Source organism: Phyllostomus discolor, chromosome 6 (genome assembly GCF_004126475.2).
Source record: "Phyllostomus discolor isolate MPI-MPIP mPhyDis1 chromosome 6, mPhyDis1.pri.v3, whole genome shotgun sequence".
In the NCBI taxonomy this organism is placed as follows: Eukaryota; Metazoa; Chordata; class Mammalia; order Chiroptera; family Phyllostomidae; genus Phyllostomus; species Phyllostomus discolor.
Window position 1 is genome coordinate 6,197,506 of NC_040908.2, and position 27,147 is coordinate 6,224,652.

At 49.7% G+C, this 27,147-nt stretch overlaps 1 protein-coding gene across 1 annotated transcript in view; it reads right to left on the reverse strand.

Annotated features, from left to right (window-relative positions):
• The window catches only part of NBAS (NBAS subunit of NRZ tethering complex), a 239,213-nt gene that overhangs the window by 18,877 nt on the left and 193,189 nt on the right, over positions 1-27,147 (reverse strand). Inside the window, exons 45-49 of the mRNA XM_028515331.2 lie at positions 25,150-25,368; positions 22,179-22,381; positions 19,520-19,609; positions 11,614-11,809; positions 993-1,132 (exon numbers count right to left, since the gene is read on the reverse strand). Of these exons, the coding sequence (XP_028371132.1) occupies positions 993-1,132; positions 11,614-11,809; positions 19,520-19,609; positions 22,179-22,381; positions 25,150-25,368 (848 nt within the window). The remainder of the gene's footprint in view (positions 1-992; positions 1,133-11,613; positions 11,810-19,519; positions 19,610-22,178; positions 22,382-25,149; positions 25,369-27,147) is intronic.

Consider the following 27,147-nt stretch of genomic DNA (forward strand, 5'->3'; position numbering starts at 1 on the left):
GGTGCTGGAAGTAGTGGGAGGACCAGTCTCTAAAGCGTATGGCTGTCTAACCACTGGGAGCTAATACAGAATGATACTGTGTGTCAACCAGAATTGAGAAACGCAAAACAAAAAGAGCGCTCTTCAGGAATCCCTAACAGTCTCGTCCTGGGGTTAAGGCAGAGTTTTCAGTCATTCTAGCAGTCCAAAACTGCATGGAGGACTTTGCAGGAAAGCTCCTTCCTCACCTTTGTGGGGTGCAGCTGGGCACCAGCGTGGGGAGTGTGCGCACCTGTGAGCATGGGAGGCACAGGTGTGCCCTGGGGCCAGCAGGCATTCGGAATAGGGGCCCACGTGCTCCCGCTTTTTGCCAACAAGGAGCAGCCGTTCACAACAGGTAGCACAGGTGCTCAGAGGGAACCTGACCTGTCTTTGCAGGGGTCCTTCGCTGAGGGCACGAGAAATGGACGGCCGCTCCAGGCGGCGGGGAATGGTTGCGGCCAGCTCAGCCTCACTCGGGGAGGAGCCCCCAGGGCGGCGAGGGCAGCCAGTGGTTGGCTGGGACACCGCCTCCCCGCCTAGGAGCCGGGGGATGCCTGAAGCCGTGCGACTTCTGAGCTTCAGCGTCCTCACCCGCAAAGTGAGATAACGTCGCCTTCCTGTGCAGGGCTGCCGTGTGAACGGACAACATATTTACGTTGCACCTAACACTGCGTGGGCTCAATACAGGGGGGTTTTCAATTTGTTCCATAGGAATTCTCAAGTTAGCGTGGTAAGCCATGTCCAAAGAGACTTAAACGATTTTCTGCTTTAACAAAAAAAGTGGAACAAAATTTCTTTGTTGACATCATAAATCAGATGTTATTATCCATCACTGGCTGACATTTCTGAATAAAAAACTGGGGTTGAGGGGCAAGACAACTTTTATCTATTTCTTTCACCGGCTCATCTGAAGGGACTGAATTGCTAAACCCTGACAAACCGAAGAAGGCTAATTCTACGCGGCCACTTACACGTATTCACGACTCATAGGCGGCCACGCTTGCAGGAGCAGAACCAAGTGCTGAAACTCAGCCTCCCGGTGGCTGGACTCCAGCAGCTCGGCGAAGAGCGAGTAGCGGTTCTCTTCCTTCTCCACGTCAGTCGCGGCCACCTGCAAGTTCAAATGCACGCGTGAACCTGGCGGCAAGGGCTGAGGAGGTGGCTCGTGGAAGAGGTCAAATGTGGTTATTTCTAGCACTCTTCTGGCAAGCGTTACCGGGCACTGAGGGAAGTTCAACAACATCCCTTTCCGCCCCCCAAAAACCTTCAAACGCTCTCCGCCTTTCCCATCTCAAAGCTTGAAGTTAAAAATGGTTTAGAACAAATCACAGTATGGGGCTTAATGTTCCTTACCAAAAAAAAATTCAAACAAAAATATTTCCACAGAACTCAGTTACTGGCATTCAGTATATGTTATGCTGAAATACTGAATCACTTTATGGGAAATGATGAGTTCAACATACTGAAATTCAGCTGATTTTTTCTTTAAGTTATTCTAAATGCATTTCTACTTTTCATTTTAGCATTTTTACTACTAACTATTCATGTTGGCTAGAAAATTTCTCTAATGAGAAGTTGAAGATTTTACTAAAGTGCATTTGTCATATGATATTTTTCTACAACGAAAATAAACTGCCCTTTATTTTCAACTCTATTTCTAACGCAAAACAAGTCACAGTCGAATAAAGAATGCTCATTTTGCCCTGGCTGCTGTGGCTCAGTGAGTGTTGGCTTGCAACCCGAAAGGCTACCGGTTCAACTCCCAGTCAAGGCACATGCCTGGGTTGCAAGCCTTGTCCCCCCCAGTTGGGGGCGTGCAAGAGGCAACTGATCGATGTTTCTCTCCCCCCTTTCTCTCTCCCATCCCCTTTCTCTAAAAGTAAATAAATTTTTAAAAATCTTTAAAAAAAGGGAATGCTCATTTTTTCCTCTCACTGAAGACCCAGATGACATTTCCTCACGTTGGGGCAGTCCTAAACCAAATCACATCCCCGGCACCTCTGTGGGCGCAACAGTTGGCTCTTTTACACGAACGGGCAGTGTTCAACCCCAGAGCAGGCTGAAGGCTGCCCCTGCGGTTCCCCAGCCTCTGGCGGCACAGACCGCCCGTCCTGGGTGAGACTCAGAGGGCACCTGGAGGGGAGAATGAACGGTGGCCTGTGTATCTGCTCAACTGTCTGCATTAATGCGTGTCTCCAAAACATCGACTTTAATGGTTATCCGGGCCCCGATCCCAGGGAGCCGCCTGGGAAAGGTGCACCACCTGTTCTGCGTTCGCACACCGTGGGTGACTGCCGTGGAACGGCCGGCGGCCGCGACGGAGCCCCTGCTCACGCCGAGGCCGGGCAGGCCCCGCACACCGGCCCTGAGGCCCGTGTCCCTCTTCCGTGGAGCAGTGACTCAGTGCACGTCATCGCTTCTGAGACGGTATACTCCAGTAAGCGGGCCGACCCTCCCAAGAGCTGTGTGGGGGGAACGGCACGCATACTGCCTCACTGTGCAGGTGGGAAAACAGGCTCATGTGTCCCAGCCCCATGGCTAACAGGTGGCAGAGGCAAAAGATAATTCTGAGCAAGTGGCAGAGACAGCGTATAACCAGATCAGGAAGTTTTTTAAAAAACATTTTATTCGTTTTTATTTTTAGAGGGAAGGGAAGGAAAGGAGAGAGAAACATCAATGTGTGGTTGTCTCTCACGTACCCCACAACGGGGACCTGGCCTGCAACCCAGGCATGTGCCCTGACTGGGAATTGAACCAGCGACTGTTTGATAACACAGGCCCGCGCTCAATCCACTGAGCTACACCAGCCAGGGCAGATCAGGAAGTTCTGAATCAGAGAACTCAGTAAGCCACGTCAGCTTTGACTTATTTAAATTGGTGGCCTAAATGGGAGTTTTGAGATAGTTTCTTACTTGTATAAAGAAATGTTTCCTAAAAAATCTCCAACTCAAGCCGTCCATCCATCTGTTGTTAGCAGGCTTCACCCCCTTCAACCCCCTCCAGCCCCTCAGGTGCTCTGCATTCATCATGCACATGCAGCTACCTGGGGGACTCGAACCTGTTTCCTCTGCCCCGTGCATTCTCTCCCCAGAAAGCTGGGGGGCTCGCTCCCCACATCCTCAGAGTCTCCCTGCTGCCACCTCATCGGAGAACACGCCGCACACTGTGTGAGTGTCCTACCTACAGCAGCACCCCACACCCCTGTCCGTCTCCCTCACCTTGCGCCGTTCTTCTCAGCACTTACAGGCTGTGCCACGTTAGGTCTTTACCTATCACCTTTCTTTTCCCACTAGAGTGGAAGCTCCTTAGAAACAGGGACTTCCATGCCTTCACTGGTTTATCCCTACTGCTTCACATAAAGAACTCACGAGTTCCTTATTTTACGATAGACAAATGAGAGTGAGTGAAGATATAAAACAGTTTAAACACAGAATGATGTCAAGCATTCAGAGTTGCCATGATTTGTCGGCTGTTCTTTTTTAGTTACAGACAGACACGAGGCTTCCAAAGAAGAAGCCGCCGAGAAGGAAGTCCCGAGAAAGACCCAGAGGCAGCACGCTCACCGACACTGCGTCCCGACCACGGAGGCCTTGCTCGGCGGCGGGGTCTCGGGAAACCCCTCCCCTGCTCCCCCAGTCTCCTGTCCTCCATGGAGGGACGAGCCCCCAGACACCTCGAGTCCCCAGAGGGCCGGCAGTGCCTGGGGCTGTGCAGAGCTGGGATAAGGGTTGGGAGATGGCTGCTCTTTTCTTTCTCCGCTATAATGTGAGTTTTCATAGAGCTCATTTGCAGGAAACATTCTGTGTGTAAAAGAGACTTAAAAACGACCGAATGGCATGTTGCTAATGTCCCCAGCAGCGCCAGCATTCTGGTCTCTGCAGTTAGCTGCAGCATGACTAGGAGTAAGTTTCTCCGTTACGTGACAGGCAGAGTGTGACGGGTTATGTGCTTCAGGCCACGGACGGGAGGAGCTCAGGAAAAAGTGAATCATGCTTTCAATACCATTCAGATTTCTTTCTTTTCAGAAAGTGTAACAGCCTGTAAATTTTATGTACATTAACTGTCATATAGGAGGAGAAAAAAGAAAAACTATAAATTAAACCTTCATATGTTTGTTTTCATATTAGTGTGAAAGTAAGAGTTTCCACTTAAAATAGTGTTTTGCAATAAATTTCTTTGTATAACACATTTCTAACGTATATACAGACTTTTTAAGAGTACATCTTTGTCAGGAAACATTTGCTTCTCAACACTCACTAATCATTTCAATTATTAGTGAATTTTCAGAGTAGCAATCCCCATTTTTAAAATACAAATGTCAAAATTATAGTAACTTATCACCCCTTTTGTGAATGCATGCCTGAAGGTTACCTCATATCGTAAAGGGTTTTAAATTGTGACTCAGCTCTTAAGAAAGCAGTTTTAAATTCTCCACCACTGCAGCTGCAAATGTTTTACCTCATATGAGAGAAGATTTGTGTCCACATATTAAAATATTTAAATTTATCTAAATTTTACAGGGTAATATAAGCTTATTTTCCCATCATGCCGTATGTTTTAAAGATATATTCTGATAACCAAACCTCGAAGGGAATTTTTATAAGGAAAGATGGGATAAGTTAAACACAGGCACAGAACTGCTGGCCTCCCTGAAATAGTTTTAACCCATGTTCCCGGCCCCTCTCCGGAAGCACAGCTATAAACTATGGAAATAGTAAAAGAGACAAGCAGAGGTGCGCTCTCCATGGCGGCGGAGAGAAAGCAGACTGGCCCGGGACGCCGGGACGGGAAACACCGCATGGAAGTGGGGTACCCGGCGTGCGCCCTCACCCGACAGCAGGAAGGCGCTCAGGACCAGCACTCGCTGCCTCGGGACCCAGAAGCGGCCGAGAGCCCCGGTTAGGCTGTTTCCCATCAGCGTTCCAGAAGGAAGGGAGAAAGAGGGTAGAGCCGAAAGAGTGTTTCAACAAAGGACACTTAAACACTTCCCAGATTTGGTGGAAAATATAAACCGACGGATTTGAGAAGCTGAGCGAACCCCGAAGAGTGAGCCCAGAGAAATCCACGCCGAGGCAGCATAGCCAGACTCTAGTGAGCCAAAGACAAAGACGGAACCTTGAGAGCAGCCGGAGAGAACAACACGTCCCCGACCAGGGTGACGTGTGACCTGAGGGCCCGTGTGATGACACCCGATTCAAACCTGCAGAGGAACGGCGCTTCCTCTCATGAACACAATCAAGGAAGGCTGGGCTGTCTCTGTAAGCGGGGGTTCAGAGTAAACCCCCCCCCCAAAATTCCCTCCTCCAATAGATGTACTGAAACACACAGAGGTGACGGGGGTGGTTTTTAGGGTACTGGACTCCTGCCTGCTAAACGCTGCCGTTACCAGGTTGCAGGGACCCAGTGCGGCCCACCGACGAGTCCGCCGGCTCTAGCCAGAACCTCCGGCGGTGAGGCGGTCCAGTCTCCAGGGAACCGAACCGTCCCGAGCCGCCGGGCTGGCTCTGGACTCGTCGCAGCCAGTTACACGTGGCCCCACCCCCACCGATCTGAGCAGCGTCAGACCAGCGCCTGGCACACCCAAGTGCTCAACAAACAGCACTAATTATAGTCATTCATTACTACTATTATTGGAAAAGAGGGGAGGAACAGAACAAATTACCATCATGTCCGTTTCTGGGTATTCATGGGGCTTATTAAACAGAAAGTATGAAGTGGTGCAAACAGAGCTGGCGTGTACATGTTGAGAGTGGGTGGCTGTTTTCTGACCGGTTTTTCCATCCCCGTGGCAGAGACGTGAGCAGTGGACGCAGGCACTGCGAGAATTTCGTTCGCGCCGGCTCCTGCTCTGCCTGGGATGCAGGTGCAGGATGTAGACACAGTGTGACGAGGGGCGCGGTCCACCCAGAGCGGCTGGCCGGGGAGGAACGAAGAAACCAGGGCACGAGCCACCCGCACGCTGTTGTGCTTCAACGCGTGACACGCACTTCCACGTGGGTGAAGACAGTGTTTTACGAATTATGTTTAAAATGAGGTATACAAGCCCTGGCTGGTGTAGCGCAGTGGATTGAGTGTGGGCTGCGAACCAAAGTGTCCCAGGTTCAATTCCCAGTCAGGGCACATGCCTAGGTTGCAGGCCACGGCCCCCAGCAACCACACATTGATGTTTCTCTCTCTCTCTCTCTCTCCCTCCCTTCCCTCTCTAAAAATAAATAAAATCTTTTAAAAAATAAAATAAAATAAAATGAGACATACAGTAGGGAAAAACACTTTGCGTTAAAATAAGAATTGGAAAGATTTTACCTTACAGAATTTTCCTCTAGGACAGATAACCAATCATGCCACATGAGCCCCTATAAATGCACGTGTTTACTTTAAAGAGTGGCTATGGAGGCCCGATTTTTCAGGCCAGACTTTGCCTTTCAGTTGAGTTGATGAGGTGTTAGCAGCGTAATTCACGGAGCTGGAGACTTGTCACTGCGGGGTGTCGATCGCACCCAGATCTGAAGGTTGGCCCCGCCCCTTCACCGCTCCGTGAGCCTGGGTGCCCTCCTACGTGATGGTAAGGTAACGACACCCACCGCATCAGGGTACTGCGAGAGTAATATAACACAACAATGTAGCACCATGTAACACACAGACACACACAGGGCCGGAGACGCAGGCTCTGGGGTCGGGCAGAACTGGGTCTGGACTCCAGTTCTATCGCCCACACGCTGGGTGACCTTCGACGGGCCCTAGGACCTCATCCGAAAGGCAGACGCGGCAGCCGCTCGGCGAGGCTGCTCCCAGGATTAAACGCAGAACGTGCACCTGGCATGCACCCCGCCCCGCAGTCCCCTCTCCTCCCAGTGACGTGGTGACAAGGGGGCAAACCTTTCAGGCGAAGAACCGTGATTCAGAGAGAGAGAGAGAGAGAGAGACTCTCCGGGTCTGCAAGCATCTGAAGGGCCCCGTAAATACTGCTGCTCTCTCTCTGCTTTAATCACCTGAGGAAGGAGGGCCCCTTGCGCTCTGCCCCCACATCTCGGGCCTCTTGCTCCCCCTCCCTGGACAAACCTGCAGCGACTTGTACCACGAAAAGGCAACGAGCCGGTCAGAAATCACTGTCGGTCGATGACGGCAAATTAACGAGGCACAGTTTCCACCCCAAAGCACCAGGCCACGCGCGAAGGAAAGCTGTCCCTTACTCGCAGCGAAGTGAAGCGTCCCACGTGCCCCTACCGGGGGAGCGGCAGTGCCCAGGCCCACCTCGTGCACGGGGAGGACAGCAGCCTGGACGGCAGGAGCCCTGACCCGCCGCTTGAAAAGGGATCCCGGACAAGTGTTCAAGGTTTAATATTCATTTGTTCAGCCCATACTTAATAATGAGTGTCTTTAAGACCCCTGCTCGCATGGAACTTACATTCTAACGGGAGAAGACAGACGCCATCTAACACTCAGACGGATACAAGGATGGGTGGGAAGAAGTCAGCAGACAGGGGTTAGAAGAGAATTAAAAGGGTCATCAAACAGACGGTGCCTGGGTCACTAATTTAGGACATGGTCACTTTAGAAATGGTGACACTTAAGCTAAAGCCTGAGGAGGGAACCACTTCGTTCTGGGCATCCGCCTCCTTTTCTACAGAAGGTGACGAGGGAACGGGGGGCACCTCTGAAAGTCCCCCCTATTTCTAGGAAGGGCGCTTCATGCCTGCTGCAAACACATCACAGGTGTGCACGCACGTGTCTCTGACATCAGACATTGTCTTTTAGGGGACTAAGCAAATAATTTATGGCAGTGGGTCTTGAAGACATTTAATGTAGCATAAGCTATCTGTAAGAAGCTAAATACAGCTTTGCACGCTGAACTTTTCCTACTGTTCTTTGAGCTCTGTCTGACAAAGAAGTACTTCTTTTCTTCTTTTTTGCAAATGAAGCCAAACTGGCCTCTGACCGGAAGGGTAAATAGGTCTCTGCAAGTCTCGAAGTAGGCAAAATACTTGAACTTGTCATGAAGTTAGAAGTTGTCTTTAACAATATCTTTCTGGTCATCCCTTTCAACTATGAATTCAGACACTGAATTTCTTTTTTTAATTTAAATTACTTTATTGTTGTTCAATCTCAGTTGTCTGCATTCGCTCCCCGCCCCTCCCCCTCCAAGCCCACCTTCCTCCCCGCTGAAATTTTAAAAGGCAAGACTCCAAGCCACAGGTTTTTTTCTTTCCTTCTTTTTTTAACATAAAAACACAGGAAAATACACTGAGGTGATGGGGTATGGAATTTTTAAAGAAAACATCAGTATTTTGACCCACATTTTTCATGCACCAGTTAACTAGAAAATTACAAAACCAGAAAAACCCCGATAAATTGGACCCAGGGGATTATTAACACGATACACCCGCCCCCACCCCCCACTCTCGGGTCTCCTCCGCCCGTCTCCCTCGCCTGCCCTGCCTGCCCTGCCTGCCCTGCCTGCCCAGCCGGGGCGCGTTTCTGGAACAGAGACGAAGGCCACTCGAGCTGCTGAAAAACGAGGGCCTCTGAATTTTTAATTCCGTTAACTCATCATGACCAAACCAGAAACGGCTGTCTCCCCGAGAACCCGGGAGGCTCCAGGCTCCACGGATGCAGCAGCGTTCCGTCCTGCAGGAGCCGGCTGGTTCCCCGGCAACACACTGGTCGGTGGGGCCGCCGCTGTGGGCACCTCGAGGGTAATTAAATATCAAGTCCCTCTTTGATGCATGCAAAGTCCACCTGAGAGGATTACCAGCCACAGTAAGGGGAGCGGTTCCTTATTTCCTGGTAATTGAACATTGCAATATCATTATCTCTTCTTATCTTCCCTCTAAGAATCCATCTCCATACTTAATGCTACCTCTGAGAACGGGGAAGGAAACGGGGAGACAGGAGAAAGATGAGAGCCCGAGTAACCAGCATTTGGGGGACGTGCCAGCATTCGGAGTGTGCGGATGACGACACTTCCATGTGCGGAAGGAGTGACAGGCGAGGTGAGCAAATCGCCCTCTAGCTCCTCCGGTTCAAGGCTCCTCTCTCTGCACCCAGGAGCCAAGGCCCACGGCTAAGAATCTCCCCCAAGATTGCAAAACAACAGTGGAGGGAGGGTGGGGGCGCACGTGTGCAATTCCTCTGCTAGTGCCCTGACTTTGCTCTGTGAAAGGTAACACAGTGTAAAATAATAACAATAATAATAATAATGGAGACAAACACAATTTTCAACCACAGGCGTAGTCCTGGGACATCCCAGAAGTTGTCGCTGTTCCCATTCCAAAGGCACATTTTTGTGCATTCATTCCGACGTAGCAGGCAGTTACGTATGATTGTAAGACAAGAGTTCCCCCAACCAAACTCGCTTGCCCTTCCACACAGAGCTCAATCAGACATGGCAGACTGACACAGAAGTCTTGATTGTAAAAGAGGAAGAGGAGGAGACACTCGTTGATTTATTTTTTGAGAAGACTACAGATGAATAGCATAATTAAGGCTGCTATGGTAGTTTTATGTCCACTACCAAATCCTTTATAAAACTCAGATGGTTAGCTGCCAAGAACAGGGAACTGCCCTCACATGGGGAGAGGAAGAGTGAGGGGACGGGAGATGACGTCGCCGGAGCAGGGACGTCGGGAGGGACGTTTCCCTGGGGGCTGGGAAAGTGTGTGCACCACCACCACCACCACCACCGAGGACACAGTGACAGGCCGCAGGCCGCACGCGGACCCTGCAGACGAGAGCGGAGAGCAGGCCGGGTGCTCTGGGGCAGCCGAGGCCAGTGCCCCGAGGCAGGGGCTCTACGCCAAGCCGCCTCCCGTGGTGGGTGTGGAGAAAGGTGAGCTAGAAGAAATCAGAACCTCAGAAATCACTAAAGTCATACAGGAGTTGCACCTTGTTCTCACAGTAACTGGAAACAGAAACACGTTGCAAGAAGAAATGTGACTTCCGAGGCGTCTGGGCCCAAATGTCACAGCACTTGTTCCAGTGCTCCGGCGTGAGGGAGACGACAGAGGGGTTCCCCCTTCCCGTCCCCACGTTCCTCCACAAACACTTCGGCTGCGCAGATCTGACATAACACGCAGTGGGGCCCCAGACCCAAGGAAAGGCCGCCGAGGAGACGAGGCTGAGAAGGCTGGGGAGCTAGACAGTGGAGGCGCGGCCAGGAAAGCACCCAACCGCGGGAACATCCACCTGCTTTAGGAGCAGCCAGGCCCGAAGCCCCACGTGACAAGGTCTGCAGGACAGCAGCTAGAGCTCCCCCCCGGGTGCGCCACAAACCTTCCCATGTGCTGAAAACAAGCCTCCTACACCTACTATGCCAAGGTCCTGCAATGCACCCCCAGACTAGAGCATCTGTGTTCACCGTCTGCTCTTTAGAACGGCTGCTCCTGGTCTCCTGATGTCATCTGAGGCAACACAATGGACTGTTGGTATTCAGGGTGCCTCATAGAGAGTACTGTTCAAATACGAGCGATGTTTAACACAGTCTGTTTCAGCCGTCTGGCACAATTACAGAACCTTGGATAAGTCCGTCTTTTTTGAAGGACAGCTAACAGTACTTACCCGTGTATCTCACCGAGGGAAGGGAGACTATATAACGAGTATGAAGATGCTCTGAGATGAGGCTCAAGGATATGTCACTCACTTGTTAAATCAACTGTTCTTTGAGTATAATAATAAAGACATAAATATAAACTATGAAGCGACACTTTAAAGTCAGATGGTAACTCAAGCTGGAGTCAGCATCCAGGAAACCCCCCTGCAGATGGGCCGACCTGGGACAACCTAGATTCTCACTGTCCTTGGCGCATGGTCTACACCGGCTGCTAGCACTCAGGCCTGGGGCTACTGGCTCTTCGGTCTCCGTCTCCACGATCCATCCGTTTCACAGTGAAGCCCGACTGCAGGAGCTGCCCCAGCCCCGGGACTGGGAAGTCAGCGTTCCCACGGACTCCATGCACGGCCTTCGGGCTCTGGGCTCCGGGCTCCAGCGCGACAGCTTCCGGGGCTTGGAAGGGCGATGAGAAGCACCCAGGGCCGCAGAGTTGTCCCGATAGGAAGGGAACAAAGCTTTTAATAATGATAACAGTAATAACAAATAATTTAAGCTCAAATGTGTGGAATGCAAAGTTCAATTCTATGTGAGACGGTTAGGGAAGGTTCCAGAGAAAAGACGGCCTGAGTGAGCCTTGACGGGTGGATGGCACGGAGAGAAGTGTGGTCCCAGGTCCCAGAGAGGAGAGGCCGAGTGCCCGGGCAGAGCACGGAAGACGCGGGTTAGCCACACTGCACGCTGCACCCAGGGTGAGCCACCGCGGTTAGCCAGTGCCATGGACCCTCCTGACTAGGTCTTACGCAGAGAAAAACGACACACCCGTGCGAGGAGAGGGGTCATCTACTCTGCACGTGCATCTCTAAACACGTGGAAACATGGGAACAAGCCCCGCGGTTGCACGTCTCCCTACTGCACAGCTAGAAGGAGGCACATCCCGATGTCCGCGTGAGCACGCTGACTGTCCGCTCGGAGGCAGTTTAACCGGAAACGACCTCTCTCTGCCACCAACAGGGAAAACGTTCGGTACCAGTCAGGGGCTCCCTTACCTGCCTCTGGGGCCAAGTGGCTTTGAGAATGGCTTCCGTCCGAAAGAACATGAGGAGCTTGCCGTCCTCCTCCGTCAGGTGGAACGACTGTCCCAGCATCTGCAGCACGTGGACGCGGGGCCGCACGGGCTGCGCGTCGTCAGCGCAGAAGGGGCGCAGCCAGGCCAGCAGGTCCTCTGGGGAGACCAGCTCCTCCCTGCAGGGCAAAACCAAGGGTCAGACCGAGCTGCCCGGGGCGCCCTCTCCTCCCAGTGCTCTCACACGGGGTGACTGGCGCACACTCCTAACCGTGGGGTGACTTTTCTTCTGGAGAGCAAAAGTTTACGTCTTAAATGTCTTACAGCAAACCATATTAGCTACTTAAAAACTATGTAAACTGAATGCAACCTTTAAACAGTGTCATATTAAATCGAGTTATATAAAGCTGGTAACAATAATCATTAAATGCTAGGTCCTTAGCTGTTCTTTCTGTTATATGACGTTTAATAAACAGTGTCCTTATTTTAAGTAATGATAATAATAGCGTCAGGTATCATTCCAATAATTTTATATAAATTATTACCATTGACACTAAGTTGGCAAAGCAGATATTATAAATTCCATTTTATCTTTTTCCCACTTTTGTTGAGCTGTAATTGGCATATAACACTGTACTAGTTTATGGAGCATGACATAATGATTTGATACACACACACTGTAAAACGATCACCACAGTAAGTATGGCTACCGTCCGTCACCTGATGTAGTTACAACAGTTTTTTCCGGAGAACTGTTGAGACCCACTCACTTCATAATCTTCCAATACACAGTCCAGTACTGTTGACCACGGTCACTTCGCTGGACACGTCAGTTCCACTCCACAGGTGAGGAACGAGGCCTCACAGGGGTGCTGTAATGTGCCCGCAAACACCCGCAACGGTTCAAACCTCAAAGTCCGTGTTCCCACTCCCACTTTTCTCCAAGACGGAACCTCAATATGGGGTTAGAGCACCAAATTTCACATCAGCCAAAAAATAAACTATGAACACTTGGGTTTTGAAGGACCGTGTAGTCTAAAAGGATTCAGAGAAGAGGATATTTTGTGCAAATTCCTGTCCAGTATTGGAATCCCTTCTCTTGTAATCCCAAGTGGACCACCTCAGGAAAACCACTTACTGGTGATGATGTCCATGATTTATTACCAAGGACTTTTAAGAGGTTGCTCATTGGAAGCCCCATGCCCACGGGGCCCTGGAGACCCACGGCAAAACACCAAATTATAGGGGTTTTGTTGTAGCCAGAGGCTACGAGGCTCCCAGTGATAAACCACCCAGACCACGTGCCGAATCCCATGCCCTAGGAAGACCGACCACAAGAAACTCTGAACCCTGAGAAGAACAAAATTCTACGATAACGCTAAGTCAGTGATTTTCAACCCTTTTCATCTCGGGGCACACATAAACTAATCACTAAAACTCTACGGTACACCAAAAAATATATTTTTTGCTGATCTGACCAAAAAATAGGTATCATTTCGATTCATTCACGCCAGGCAGCTACTGTTGTACTGGCTGTTGCCATTGTTTTATTTGGCAGCTGAGGGAGGAGAGGCCGGTGCCCCGAGTGAGTGAGCAGTCAGGTAGCGCGTGTGTTTTCAACCCTGTGCTGCAGCGCCCAGGCTGAAGACCGCTGCGCTAGGTACATGCAGCTATCGATACAATCGTATGGCAACATAAATGAAAAAACAGGAGTTATTATTTGTATTTACAAATGAAAGAAATCACAAACTGCTGTGGATAACTGGAATAAGCATTTCCCAAATTACAAAGTCATTTATTGGTTTTATGTGTGTGTCCTACTTAGTATGTATCAGAAATGGTAAAATTGGGTTGCAAAAAGAGTAGAATCCTACAAATATTTCCTGCATATCTACTATGTGTACTGATGGTATCGTGCAATGGTAAGAGCATTTTTGGGGGGGGATCTGATGAACCTGTGAATCCTGGCCCCATCCTTTCCTAACAGCTCTTGACGAAATTCATGAGCGTCATCACTTTCATTTCACACTGGAGTAGACAAAGGCCCTAAAAGTGTGTTTCCTGGAGGAGTCGGCAAAACCAAGAAAAGGCAGACAAAGCCCTGGCGCAGTAAGGGGCACAGAGGAAGCACTTAAACAGCAACACCAGCAGCATCACTCCTGGTACCAGCATCAGCAAACTTTGTGCTCGATGGCACAGATGAAAACCTGCATGGTCTCTGCCTTCCAAGAGCTATTAACACAATGGAACAGAAAGACTCTGAAAGTGACTCTTGTACAAATTACTAACACGGCTTTGAGCCATCTGCAACATGCAGGGCCTGGATAAAGAAGAAAGGGACGGCAAGGAGGGAGGCGAAGGTGGGGGAGGCAAGCAAGTCGGTGCGAGTGAGCTGACAGTGAGAGACGCAGACACACGGATTCCACATGGGACCCCGGCCTCCGTGCACGGACCGCCCGCCTGAGTGCACACTCTTCTCACCGCACCTGGTGCCAGGTGTGGCACGCGTCTCAGTGGCCACGAAACCACTGGGGCATCCGGCAAGGAACAAGATATAACCACAAATAAATGAATGCACGATGTGTCCATGGCATTACAGTAGTATAAAAAGCATGATTCTTTCAAAGAATTATCACCGGGTTGTATTAAAACACAACTCCTAGGGAGGCAGAAATCTTGGTGTGCACACAATCCCGACCTCAGCTCTGAACTTGTGGTTATTGCTGGTAACCAGCTTGTGGCTGCTCTTCCTGAGTTGCGCTGATCAGTAGCAGCACGCTCACATCCCACTGCAGTGAGGCACAAACAGTGACCGGAAAGCCATACACGTGGCCGGAGGTGGCTCCGAGTTCTGCGAGGTGGACAGCGGGGCGTGGCCATCCTCGCACAGGGCTCAGTGTCACGGCGTGCAGCACTCACGCCCTGCGGGTCCTCGGAGAGCCTCGCACGGCTTCTCTCGCCTCACGGAGCATACAGAGTAAGAAGCAATGGCTGCAATTGGCTCTCGTGGGCTTTTCTTTCTTTCTTCCTTTTGTCTTTTGTCTTTCCTCTGCTTTAAAAATAATGTGACTATCAGAAGTTCGGTGGAGTCCGAATGACCAGGCCCTGCTAGGTACACACAGAGCGTTCAGACAGCCCGAGCTGGCACTGCGGCTCAGGGGCAACCTCCATAGACAAACACAACCCTAACGGACCCAACAGTGTTAAAGGAAATCTTTCCTCCTGTTTGAACACTGCACAGAGGACTTCCTCATTCATTACCTGTTTCCTGAATGGACTGGATTCTGCACATTCTGTTGAGAATCACCGATATATTGGTTCACGCCTGTGGGTCATTCCAGTGAGGAAATGCTTTTAAAGGTATATGGGAGCCAGGGAATAAAAAAGAAAAAAAGGCCAAGGCAGGGCGACGCTCGTGGGAGAGAAGAGAAGGCAGTGGTGGGTGAGGCCGGCAGAGCCACACCTCCAGCTCGGCCCGCGGACCGGCCGGCTGCTGCCCGGGGCCGGCTGGAGAGCGAAACAAGTCAGAGAGGAAAAGTCAAGAACTGTGTGAGTTCACTCATATGTGGGATATAAAACTGAACGCAACTAATGAACAAACAAAACAAAAAAACACACATAGAAACTCACAGACAGAGAACAGTATGGGGTTACCGGAGGGAAGGGATGGCGGTAGTTAGGGGTAAAGGGGTCAGATACGTGGTGATGGAAGATGCGACTTAGGGCGGTGAGCACACAACACAATGTCCTGACGAGGTATTACACAACTGTACACCTGGAACCTATACCATTTTACTACCCCATGTCATATACTGATGAGGTATTGTTGAACTGTACACCTGGAACCTATACCGTTTTATCACCCAATGCCACCCCAGTAAATTTAACTTTTTTTAAAGGGAAGAAATGCAGACTGGAAGCCCCACCGAGACCTACTCAAGTAGGAGCTTCGGGCGATGCCTGTGCGCAAGGCCACCGGAGCGGCACTGCCTTGACCTTCGCTGGGGTCCTGTGACGCCACAAGAAGGTGGGCTGTGGTCAGAGGCATTCGCAGCCCGTCCCGACCTGGGTCACCCTGGACAAGTTACACAGCCTGTCTGAGCTTCGTGTCCTGATCTGCAAAATGTATATGATGATGTGAACAATAAGGTGGTTCTGAGAATTAAGAGAGTTGCTGAAGAGCCCTTTCAAAGGTCTTGGCATAGAGGAATAAATGCTCACTAGCCTTTTTATTTTAAAATGTGTGGTAGTATTTTCTTTTTTAAAAAAAATTTTATTGATTTATTTTCAGAGAGAGGAGAAGGGAAGGAGAAAGAGAGGGAGAGAAACATCAATGTGTGGTTACCTCTCGCTCACCCCATACTGGGGGCCTGGCCCACAACCCAGGCATGTGCCCTGACTGGGAATCGAACTGGTGACCCTTTGGTTCGCAGGCCAGCACTCAATCCACTGAGCCACAGCAGCCAAGGCTAAAATGTGTGGTAATACTTTCTTAAGTCCAGATTTAATGGATATATTATTTTAAAACATTCTTTGAGTATTGACTTTTTAAAAATTCTTGCTTTTCTTAAGCAAACTGATGACCTAATTAATTCTTAACACAAACTAGAATACAGACCACGCAGTCGGCCCTCTGTGTCCCTGGGTTCTGCATCCAGATTCAACCAACCGCAGAACAAAAAGCACTTGGAGAGAAAAGCGGCATTCTCGCCGACGTGCGCTGGCAGCCCCGCCCAGGGAGGCCGTGCCCGCAGCGGGCACGCACGGATGGTTTTCCCCTCATCGCTCCCCACACAACGCAGTGTGACGGCTGTTTATGTGCCACCTGCCTTGAATGAGTTAAGGCGCCGTGAGTGATCTAGAGACACCCTGCGGCACATGGGAGGTCGTGGGCAGGTGACGCGCACAAGAAACGCTGTGCCATTTCATTTCAGGGGCTTGGGCGTTTGAAATTTTGTAACCGTGGGGGTCCTGGAACCCATCCCCCATGGCTACCCAGGAACAACTGTGTTCTCAGAACGGGATGCTACAGACAGGCATAAACAATGGGAGAAAGCATGCACATTCATAAAGCAAATTTAACACACGTGAGCCTCTGAATAGTTAACTACCTCATCCTCATCTGTAATTGTGGACGGTATCAAAGGTTTCTGACACCATTTCTAACCCCTGAACACCGGACCCTGATGTCCAGGGACAGGAACGAGGCTGAGCTGGACCGAAGGCCAGCTGTGCAGGGGGTGGAGGCTCCACCGTGGCCTGCCTGGCCTGCGGTGCACAGGACCAGCTCAGGTGAGAGACGGGGGAGCAGGGCCTTCACAGGTGAGGCAGGGGCTGGACCTAACAGGGACCAATATAAAAGGACAGGAAGGACATGCTGATAATGGCATACACTGCCTAAAAATTAAGCAACAAACCAACGTTTGGTGGTAGCCATTAATACACACACCTGAACTCTTACTTTTCTCTGTGCCAGGAACATCATATTTCTGGGTGGTGTTGGCCTAACCTAAGAGCATGAGAGAGAGAGAGAGAGAGAGAGAGAGAGAGGGAGGGAGAGAATGCTGTACAGAGAGAGGTGATTCCCCATCTAACGGATGCCGTGGAGGCCACTGGGTGCCCACATTCCAGGGCTGGGACTGAAGGCGGCTCGTCGGGTCACCCACCCAGAAAGAGGGCGGGGGCCCCGAGGCCTGGCGTGGCCTCCTGGGGGCCAGGCAGTCGTGTCAGGCCAGGTCACGAGTGACCTGAGGGGCCCCCTTAGAAGGGCCCGAGGACCCACGTCACTCTGCCCAGCGCACACTGCTAGGCAGGGAAACTGAAGTCAACAGCACCAGGTTTCACTGGGATTCAGAAAAAAAGGATACTTGCTGGGAGTAAAAGTTATGACTTTGTGTTTCTTCTTCTTTTTTAAGAAAAAAATTCTTTGAGGGTTTTTTTTTTTTTTTTTTTTTTTTTTTTTTTTGTTAAAAAGCCTTTGTAATTGTCCTCTGGAATAAAAAGAAAGACCTTGTCCTGCATCTCCACTCCCTCATGTCCGCCTCTTTGGAAACTGCAGCTTAAGAAACTAGTCTGTATTCAGGAGACCCAGGCTGGATTCCTCTGTACATTTGGCTGGAAAAATTCATGAGAAAAACACGGCCTTCTGATGTTTCCGAGCTGCCCCCCGTGGACGAGCCTGAGCGACCCCGCTGGAAAGGGCTTAAAGCGGTGCGTGGGAAGATCCTTTCATGAGGCGAGCCCGAGAGCAGCGCCGGGCTGACAGCCGCCCTGGGGAGCAGCCAGCCCCCTGCGGACCCACAGGCTGTGTGTGCTTGGCGAGGCAGCAGCAGACGCGGCCTCAGGGAGGCAGCTGAGAATTTCCCACGCCACACCCCCGCCTGCTCTGCTCTCTGCGGAATCCGCAGTTGCCCAGGCACTTTCAGCAGCCTGAAGTCGCACCATCCACCTTCGCCTGTGAAGAGACTCGCTTTCCCCACCGGCAGGATGTCACCTGGTGCACCCTGCCCTGACTTCCCCGGCAGGGCCCAATGCTCCCTCCCCCTCACTTTCCAACTGCACTCACCACTCTCAGGGCTCCGGGAAAGCTGGCCCACCGTGAGGGGCTCTGAGCCTCTCAAGGCAGGAGGTTATTTCCTACCTACATGTAACTCCCCGTGACTTAGCACAGAGCACGGCACACAGCACACACGCAGAACATAGCTGGCAGGTTAGAGTGACAGGCCTGTCAGCCACCGCTGCAGCTCCCTGGCCACCTGGAGGCCCACAGGAAAGGGGCGGAGACACGCTGCAAGGCCAGGACCAAGGAGGTGGAGGGCCCTGCGAGCCTCAGTGTTTTTTCCACAGCCACCTGCTCGGCTCCCCCTCCGCATGTTCCCCCACGCCGTGGGTGCGACGGGACGCTGGGAAACATGCCGTCGCGGCATCGGGTGCCACGCTGCGAGTCAGAGCCCGACTGCGGTCCTGGACCCATGCCCAGGCCTGTGACTCCGGGAAAAGTCGGTTTTCCTCTCTGAGCTCTTCTGTCCTCAGTGCACGTGGCAACGACATAGGCAGCCATCAAAAGTAATGGCCATTGAATGTACAAAGAGGAAGATGTCAGAATAGCAAGTAAATAAAATATAAGTGCTTATAGGTTTTGATCAAAACAATATTAAAAATGTATCTGTACCTGGACAATAATGGCATAGGTAATATGCAAATAAAAACAATTATGTTAAAGAAAGGAACTATGGGGAGTTTTTCAAATGCTTCTTCATTATTACATATTTTCCATTATAAAAAGAAAACTGGGACAAGGAATTACAGGGCCGACATGGACACCAGACATCTGAAAGGTTTTTGTGAACTCTGGGAGGCATTTAACTATTAATTCATTGTTGCTATTATTCCTACCACTTCTGTTACATGCGAATGAAAAAGTCCTTTATGAAAACGGCATTCGAGACACATACCTTTCTAGGCTAGCCCCGCCTGGACACTCTGAGTCCAGATCTAGTGCATATAAAACTTTTAAAAAATAATACATCCGCTCTAGGGATTTCCATGCCTAGTCCGTACAGTTAACCGGCTGTGGCCGCAAGTCCCTTCTCCTCTAAGAAGCTCAAGCACGCCTCTCCGTGGCCTCCCCAGGAGGAAGCCAGGGAGACAGCGATCCCTCTCAGCAAACAAGGCTCAGAAGAGAAGGTGACCTGAGCTGAAGGGTAAGTACCTGCAACAACACTAGTTACACAGAAAGTGTTCAGCTCTTCCTTCGGAGTCACCTAGAAATGCTGCTTAGTCTTGGAAGCTGCATACATGTGCATATACATGGAGACACATATGAAAAGTAATTCTGAGACTCTGAGGAAGGCCAGCGAAGGAGACGGCAAACTTGCTCTTGGTCTTACCCCTTGTCCACGCTGGCGTGGACGGCTGCAACCACACCTTCCAGGACCTGGAGCGGGTCCCGTGGCCCACCGAGGTCAGCGCCGCCTCCGCTGTGAGGGGAAAAAGGGAAGCACCGATTGAGAAGAGGGCTGCTCAAGCCGCATACATCAGCTCAGACCACCCAGGTGGGCGGGGGGGGGGGTGCACTGCTGGCTCATAGCCTCCCCCATCTACGCAGTCCACAAAGGCCCCGAGCCCGATGCTATAAGCATGGGTATGAAAGTGAAACATTTTCTTCCCACAATGAACTCATATGCATGCTTTCTATCAAGAGAATAAAAAATCTTCTTGCATTCTGAAAAACATTCAGTGAATATTAAATACATGAGCTGTTGTAAACATTAAGAATGTATTGGGTTGGCCAAAAAGTCTATTTAGTTTTTCCATAAAATAAGAGACATTTTTCATTTTTATCAATAACGTTATTGATTTGGAGACTTTGAGTAGGTCGGCTATCTCTCACGTGGTAGAACGCTGCTCTCCATTAACGCCTTGATTTGATCACGATCAGCTTCAGTTGGCCGGCCAGGCTTCCACCGGTGGGGCATCCCCCACGGAGAAGCCCATAGCATGAAGCTTCACACGACACTTCCGGCGCGTTCAGTCAGTTGCAGCACCTTCTCTATACTCTGCACGATCTTTTTTTTTTTTTTGCATTTCAGTTGCAGTTTTACGTCTCTTGAAATAACAGATCATAATATGCCAAAAATGTTGCCTATTTCCTTCCATCTTCGATATTAAAATCGCTCCACAGAAATTCACAAATTTGGTAAGATTTTTTTAAATGGAGGATGATATGACAGCTGGCATAATAATAATCTAACAAAATCGTTTCAAATGAAGTTAATGACAACTAAGCACTATGAGAGCAATCTTACAGAAAAAAAAAAACCAACGAACGTTTTGGCCAATCCAATACTCATCATCCAAATTCTCCAGTAGGCCCTTTTGTCAAAATACTCGTATTTTCATGGTACTTAATAGGTACCAGGCACTGTAGGGGGTTCTATCTACATTCTGCCATTGAACATCCCAACAGCCCGGAGACAGGTGTTACTGCTGTGCCCATGGTATAAGTGTGTGCGTCTGAACCTGTAGTGAATTCTGAAAATGCGACAGAAGAAAAAGAAGTTTTAGATGAGTTTTGTGAGTAATTTAAGATCCATGTTTTAAATCAATGCTGAATTTGGTTTAGTGACTCTGTTATTTTATGCATATTAAATTTTAGTAACTTCCCCAAACGTAAATGCTGTGACCGTTGTTGACAGGCGTCTCTTTTCCTTTGAAGGAGAGGGAGGGGGACTCCTGATGTCCCCTTCCCTCCGGCTGTGAAAAGACTTAATTCTCATTCACTGCATGTCTTTGGTGTACTGAGTACAATATTTAGCAGATCAGAACCGAATCAAATCTTCAGTAGAAACGGGTGCAGCGAAGGAGGGAGAAGTGCCATTTAGGTCAGAACTTTATGAATGTAAAAATATCATGTCATTTCATTTTAATTATTAATGAAAATGTGCACTTTTTAGTGAATACACTAAATTCGTCAAGCATAAATACTCAAAACGTTTATTTTTGTGGGCTTCATGTGAAACCCTGATTTAAGAAACAATAAGAAGATAACTACGAATCGCAAGGTACAAACTGTGGCCATCAAGTCCCTTTCATCATGTTAAAGAGGAAAGTGGTTCTTGTACCACCCCCACCGCCGCCAAAACCAACGATGCTGCTAGAACAAAGCCTTATTAATTTGGCATTTATTATTTCTAGAAAGTGTCACACTTTATTCTCTCTCTCTCTATGAAATCACCAGACACCTCAGAGCATGACGGTGAAAACCGTATGAAGCTGGGTAATTACACTGATAAAGCCTCATTTGATTGCAGTTTGGCTGCTGAAAACTGACATGCATTTAATCAAAAAGTTCCTCAAGAGCAATACAGAGTTACAAAGAATGCTTAAAAGGAGAATGAATTAAACACAGCTAAATCTTTTAGCTTAATTGCATTATTCACAGAAAGCACTTGATGCCTCATTATTTTCTCAGCTTAACTTCCCCCTCTTGTTTAATCCCCTCGGATATATTCCTATAAAGACACTAGCACTTTGATACACAGTTAGGATTCCTCAACTGTGGGGGTTTTTGTTTGTGTTTCTGCCATTCATGGCAGGTAATTAATTCTTCAGTACCTGTTCCCCTTGCCTTGTGTACTTCCTCAGAACCTCTGGGGACCATCTTTCCACCACTCCCCGAAGGGGAAGTAGCAAAGCAAGACTTCAAAACCCACCCTAAGGTCACCACCAGCCTGATGCTTAGCTGTTTCACAGGCCATCTGCCTTTCCTTTACTTCGAGAATAATGTGTGTGGGGGGAGGCGGGGGAGGGGTCTAACCAGAAGTTAGCCAGTTCCTTGACACATTACATAGAACACCAATAATGAAACATTCTCATGGGTCTCTATTCTCAAGACATAAGACTTAGGGAAATCTAATATAACCTATCTCTCACTTCCGTACAGTCCTTCTTAGGAAACGCTTCTACGTGGTTCTATTTCACCTGGAACAAGCACTGTTATGGCAGCACAGCACCGTGGGTTTTGCTCGTGGCCGCTGGACCGCTCACCTCAACGCAGAAACGACTTTCGTGACTGCACTCTGCACTATGTCCTTAGGCGAGAGGTCCAGGGGGCCCACGGCCACCTCCAGCAGCTGCCGGATCATCCCGAGAGGCTGACCGTCCAAACACATGGCCACAGCCTGATCACGAATTTTCCCTTTTTCTGACCGGGACAGATCATAGAGGTTACTGTATTTCCGCAGTATTTCCTGGAAAAAAAAAAAGAAAGAAAGTGGTATTCAACACCTCGATATCCAATAGAAACTAAGTGCCCACATGTATACAGTGAAACATTCAGGAGATTCTCCAAGCAAAGACACGGCAACCAGGAACCGCCCAGGCTGGCGGGCAGACCCTTGCCCCACCGGGTTTCAGGCAGTGGGCCTTGGTGATCTCAAAGTTCAGTCTCCGTGACCCCAAGACGAGAGCAACAGGCTCCTGTGAACAGAGGCGGCCGTGAGCGTTAAATGAGGGCCTGTACAAGCCGGCCCTTCAGCGCCATGCCACGCACAGGGTAATGCTCACCAAGTCCAAGTTCCTCCACTATTATCATCATGCTGCAGCCACGTAACAGTTACAACCCACTGAGGACCAACCACCAGACCCAGGCACTGCACAGATGTTATCTCATGCAGTGCTTAGGATAATCCGCAAGGGGTCTTCATTGGCTCCGTTTCAACAAAGAGAAGGCTGAAGACGCTGACGTGCCCCGAGTCCCACAGCTGGCTGTGGCCGTGGCTGTGACGGGCGCCGGGATGAGAACCTGAAAGCCTCCTTCCTGTCCCCCACCCCCATGCCACGCTGCCCATCCCCCTGTGACAGTATGTGCTAAACCTGGAGTGGCAACAAGCAACTTAAGAAACAGGACTCGAACTGTTGTTTTCGGCATGCCGAATACGGCCACTTCACAGTAACAACACCTTTCGGGGTCTTCCTAGTTTCACAAGTCGCCCTGAATATACGTTTTCACCTTTCAAACCACCATGTGACCACTGCCTGGCTGTTTCACGACACTGCAGAATTACTGGGGTGGTCTTTTTTTTTTATTGTGGTTATGTTGCGGTTATGTTTAAATGCACCTTTTTAGCAATAGGTATGGAAATGTTTATGGGTAAAATAAAAAGATGACTGGGATTTCCTAAACTCCCGGAGCGGGGGCAGGTAGGCGGGGGCAGGCAGCAAAACTCTGTGAACCCTGCGGCTGACAACAGGCGCGGCCGTCGGGCAGGGAGGGCACTCACTGGTACCCCTGCCGGGACGGGAGGGAACTGAGCTCCTCCACGGGATGACGGTCTTCACCTTAGCCGGCACTGACCTTCTAAGATGTTCTCTCACCGGGTACGTGATTAGAGGTTAAAATCGAGGCCTGCACTTAAAAGGCACGGATGTATGACCTTGAATGCTTATTTCCAGGGTCTGCTGTGAAAGGTATTTTAATACAATCAAATGCTGTCCCGTGTAGGCACCAGAGGAGCCCCCTCTTTGGGACCACCCGGGGTCTGACTGCACAGCACCCACAGGCAGCCACTCGGGACCTGCAAGTCCCAGCCTCGCTGAAACGAACCAGCTTTCCGTCCAGAGTCTTCCTGGCCCCGCACACTGCCCTACTCACTGACAGACAACACGTGCTCCGAGGACAGTGATGGCCATTCCCTGACTTGAACGTAATGTATTTGATTTAAGGAAATGGGACAGGTATTTTAAAACTTAAATTTTTAATTAGCATGTTTTATACTCATGTGTATGAACCACTTGCAGAGTCCGTGTGTACCCTGGTTCTTGTAATCACGGAGCAGAGCCTTGTAAACGTCAGGGGGCGGGATCGAGGCTGGCAAAGCTGATCTGTCCCGGTGGGCGGGGGGGTGCTCCTGTCTCGCTCACACCAGCATCTAACGCTGTCCATGCGACAGGCCAGCAGGCACGCAGAGGTACAGAATGAGATGAAATTGCTGCCATTATCTTTTCTATCAGGGCTAGCATTTATGAGTCTCATACACTTTCTGAAGTCTTCCAGTTGCTCTTATATGGACTCCTCTCCACTGAATGATCTTTCTAGGGAGGAAAACTTTTTTTAGAAGCTAGGAATACAATTCAGTAAACGTGTTAGATCCAAGAAAAATAAAAGATGAGGTGAGTGGCCACTCACAGGTTTGTTTACCACAGCATTAAATTTCAATTTTATAAAGTTATACATCTAAACCCTGTTTTTACCTATATGAAAACCGTTCACTTACTGGTTTTGTCAACTGCTCAGCCGTGGGAAATAATATCTGAAAACCCCACGACGGCCCCGCACGGTCACACACACCGAAAGCTGCCAGGGCCACAGACACTTCCCGGCCGGCTCTGCCACGCCAGCGCCCACACCTCGTCGTGGGCGGGCGCCTGAGTCCCCTGAGGATGCTTTCGGAGACAGCGCAGGGGTCCCAAGGAGAAACCAACGGGGAATGATTTAATAAAGTTATACCGAAAACGTGGGACACAAAAGTGGGATGAGTGTACTTGGTTTTTAAAAAAATCTACTGACCAGTAGGGGTGGTTATTTCTGAATTCTTCTGAAAATTCAGGGGGAAATCTATCATTATTCAGTGAGCAAGCACGACACATGCCCGTGAGAAGTGGGCTGGCACGCCACCCCCTTTCCCACAGGTGGGCTCCGGGGACCCTCCCTCTCCCCGGGCACCACCCGGGCTCAACTCGGCCCCCCTCCCCCCTCCTCCCATCTCCTCAGCTCCCTCCTCCCAGGTTAGCAACCGTGCGAAGTGGCCTGGAGTCCTTTTTAAAGAGCAGAAAACTGGGCTGACTGCCAGGCGACGGTGAAGGGGCAAAAAGATGAAGGCTGAGGACCCTTTCCAAGGGCATCTGCAATGATGAAAGCACTATCCGAACTACTGATGCGGCTTTAAAGGACAAAGGGAAGAAAATGCTGGCACTACCTGGGCACCTGTGCTCACAGCCAAAGTGTTCTCTTCCTTACCTGCTCGCTGTCCTTCAGAGAAAGGATGAAGCTATGGCTCAGGGTCCCCAGGTGAGCGAGGGACGTCTCCAGGTGACTCAGGGCGTCTGCGTAGGTCACTTTGGAATCGCCAGCTTCTTGAACGTCTTCTTCTGAGTTTCTTTTCCTTGGCTTCTCAATAAAATGTTTGACTGCCTTGATGGCCTTGCTGGTCATCTCCTTCCGTGCCTCCACAGGCAGCTTTAAAAGAAAAGGGTGCATAGTGGTAAGAGAAACCAGCCCTGCATCATCGTGTACGGCCCGTTTAATACGGAGTCCGTGAGAGAGAGGGAACAGAAGTACGGTTTTAATATGCGCAGCTTCCACCAATGTGCAAGACTTGTATTATACTAGTTTTTCTTCTGTGAAACAGACACAGGGAAACACCATTTGTGATATTAAATCAGTAAACAGAGTTTTTTAAAAATGCTAATACCCAGATGCAGGCAGTGTTAAGATAAAACTAGTGTTCAAACAGTCTTGGTTATAGTGCAAAAAACAAAGTTAGCACTACAACCACAATTCCCAGTTCTGATCATTTATTGTGAGGGAAGAATCCAAAAGGAGAAAACAGTACAGGCAGGAAGATGTTAACTGGACAAGGCTATGAAAATAAACTTCAAAAGCAATCTAATTATCTGATATTAAGAGAAATGATAACTAGTTTGCAATAAATTACTAGATAAAATATGCAGTCATTAAAATCAGCACTATAAAAACAGTACTGAAATTTGGAAAGTGTTTATCATAAAATGTTAAATTTTAGGAATCAAAAATAAAAAAAATTGTCTATATCATGCTTATATTTAAAACCTGAACTCTGTGCATATGGCTGAAAACAAAATATATATATATGTATATATACACTTATATATCTAAATATCTATACTTATATACCTAATATACTTACACATATATACACATGCACATATTGTACACACACAATCAGTGACTATTTTGTTTAAATGTTGCAATTATGAGCCATTTTGTTCTCAACGTTCCACATTTTCGATACTAATTCTCTATTTGCAAACCAAGTTTTCCTTGAATTCTGACAGGTGACCACCACTGTTAGGTATGCAGGGGTGGCACCTAATACAGTGTCTAGCACGTTGCAGACAAACAGAAAATAGCTGCTCAACTACTGAACCACTTGGATCATCGCGCAGGGAAAAAGAACCTTTGAGAGTGCAGCGAAATGACATGTTCTTGACACGTCCCTGGAAACCTGTGTCCAGCATGTGCCCAAGGGCTCCAAGGCGCCAGCGACTCTGCAAATGTCCTGTTCCTGTATGAGGGCCCCATGAGGCTGAAATTGCAAAAGGACACTTTAAAGGACTTGACACGAAATAAACGAGGCCGGATGTATACCTACAGGACAGCCTGTGGTTATCAGAAGTCACGGAGGAAGAGGCACAGGGACGTTCAACAAGCGATGACTGTCCACTCCTTGGAGGGCCATCGCTAGGGCTGGGTGCTGGCGACGCAGACAAGATGGGATCAGGTCCCTGCCCCGGGACACGTCAAAGCCCGACTGGAGCCGCACAGAAGCGCGGCACATCAGTGTAAAACTACAACAGGGTAAACACATGCTGCCACAGAGGGTCTTGGGAGGTGCCCCTGTGCCGACGGAAGTGAGGGGCTGGGGCTCCAGGAAGGGTTGGCCGAAGGGTGCTACTCCTCAGAAGGGCCCTCAGGAGTGAGTGGGCATGAGGACAAGAAAAGATTCCCAGGTGGTCCCCAGGTCCACGGGGCCAGCGGGGACTGAGAATACCGGCATGGCTGGAGTGCAGAGGGCAGGAAGGCCAGGCAGAGAGGGAGGGAGAGGCAAGCAGCAGTGAGCACGGAAGGGCCGAGTGCCGGGCTGATGGGACCGTCCTTCCTCATCCTCCAGCCTGGGAAGCCGGAGAGAAAGGGGCGCAAGCAGGAGAGCAACACAATCAGCACAATTGCTCCCCACAAACGGCTTCTCCGACACCC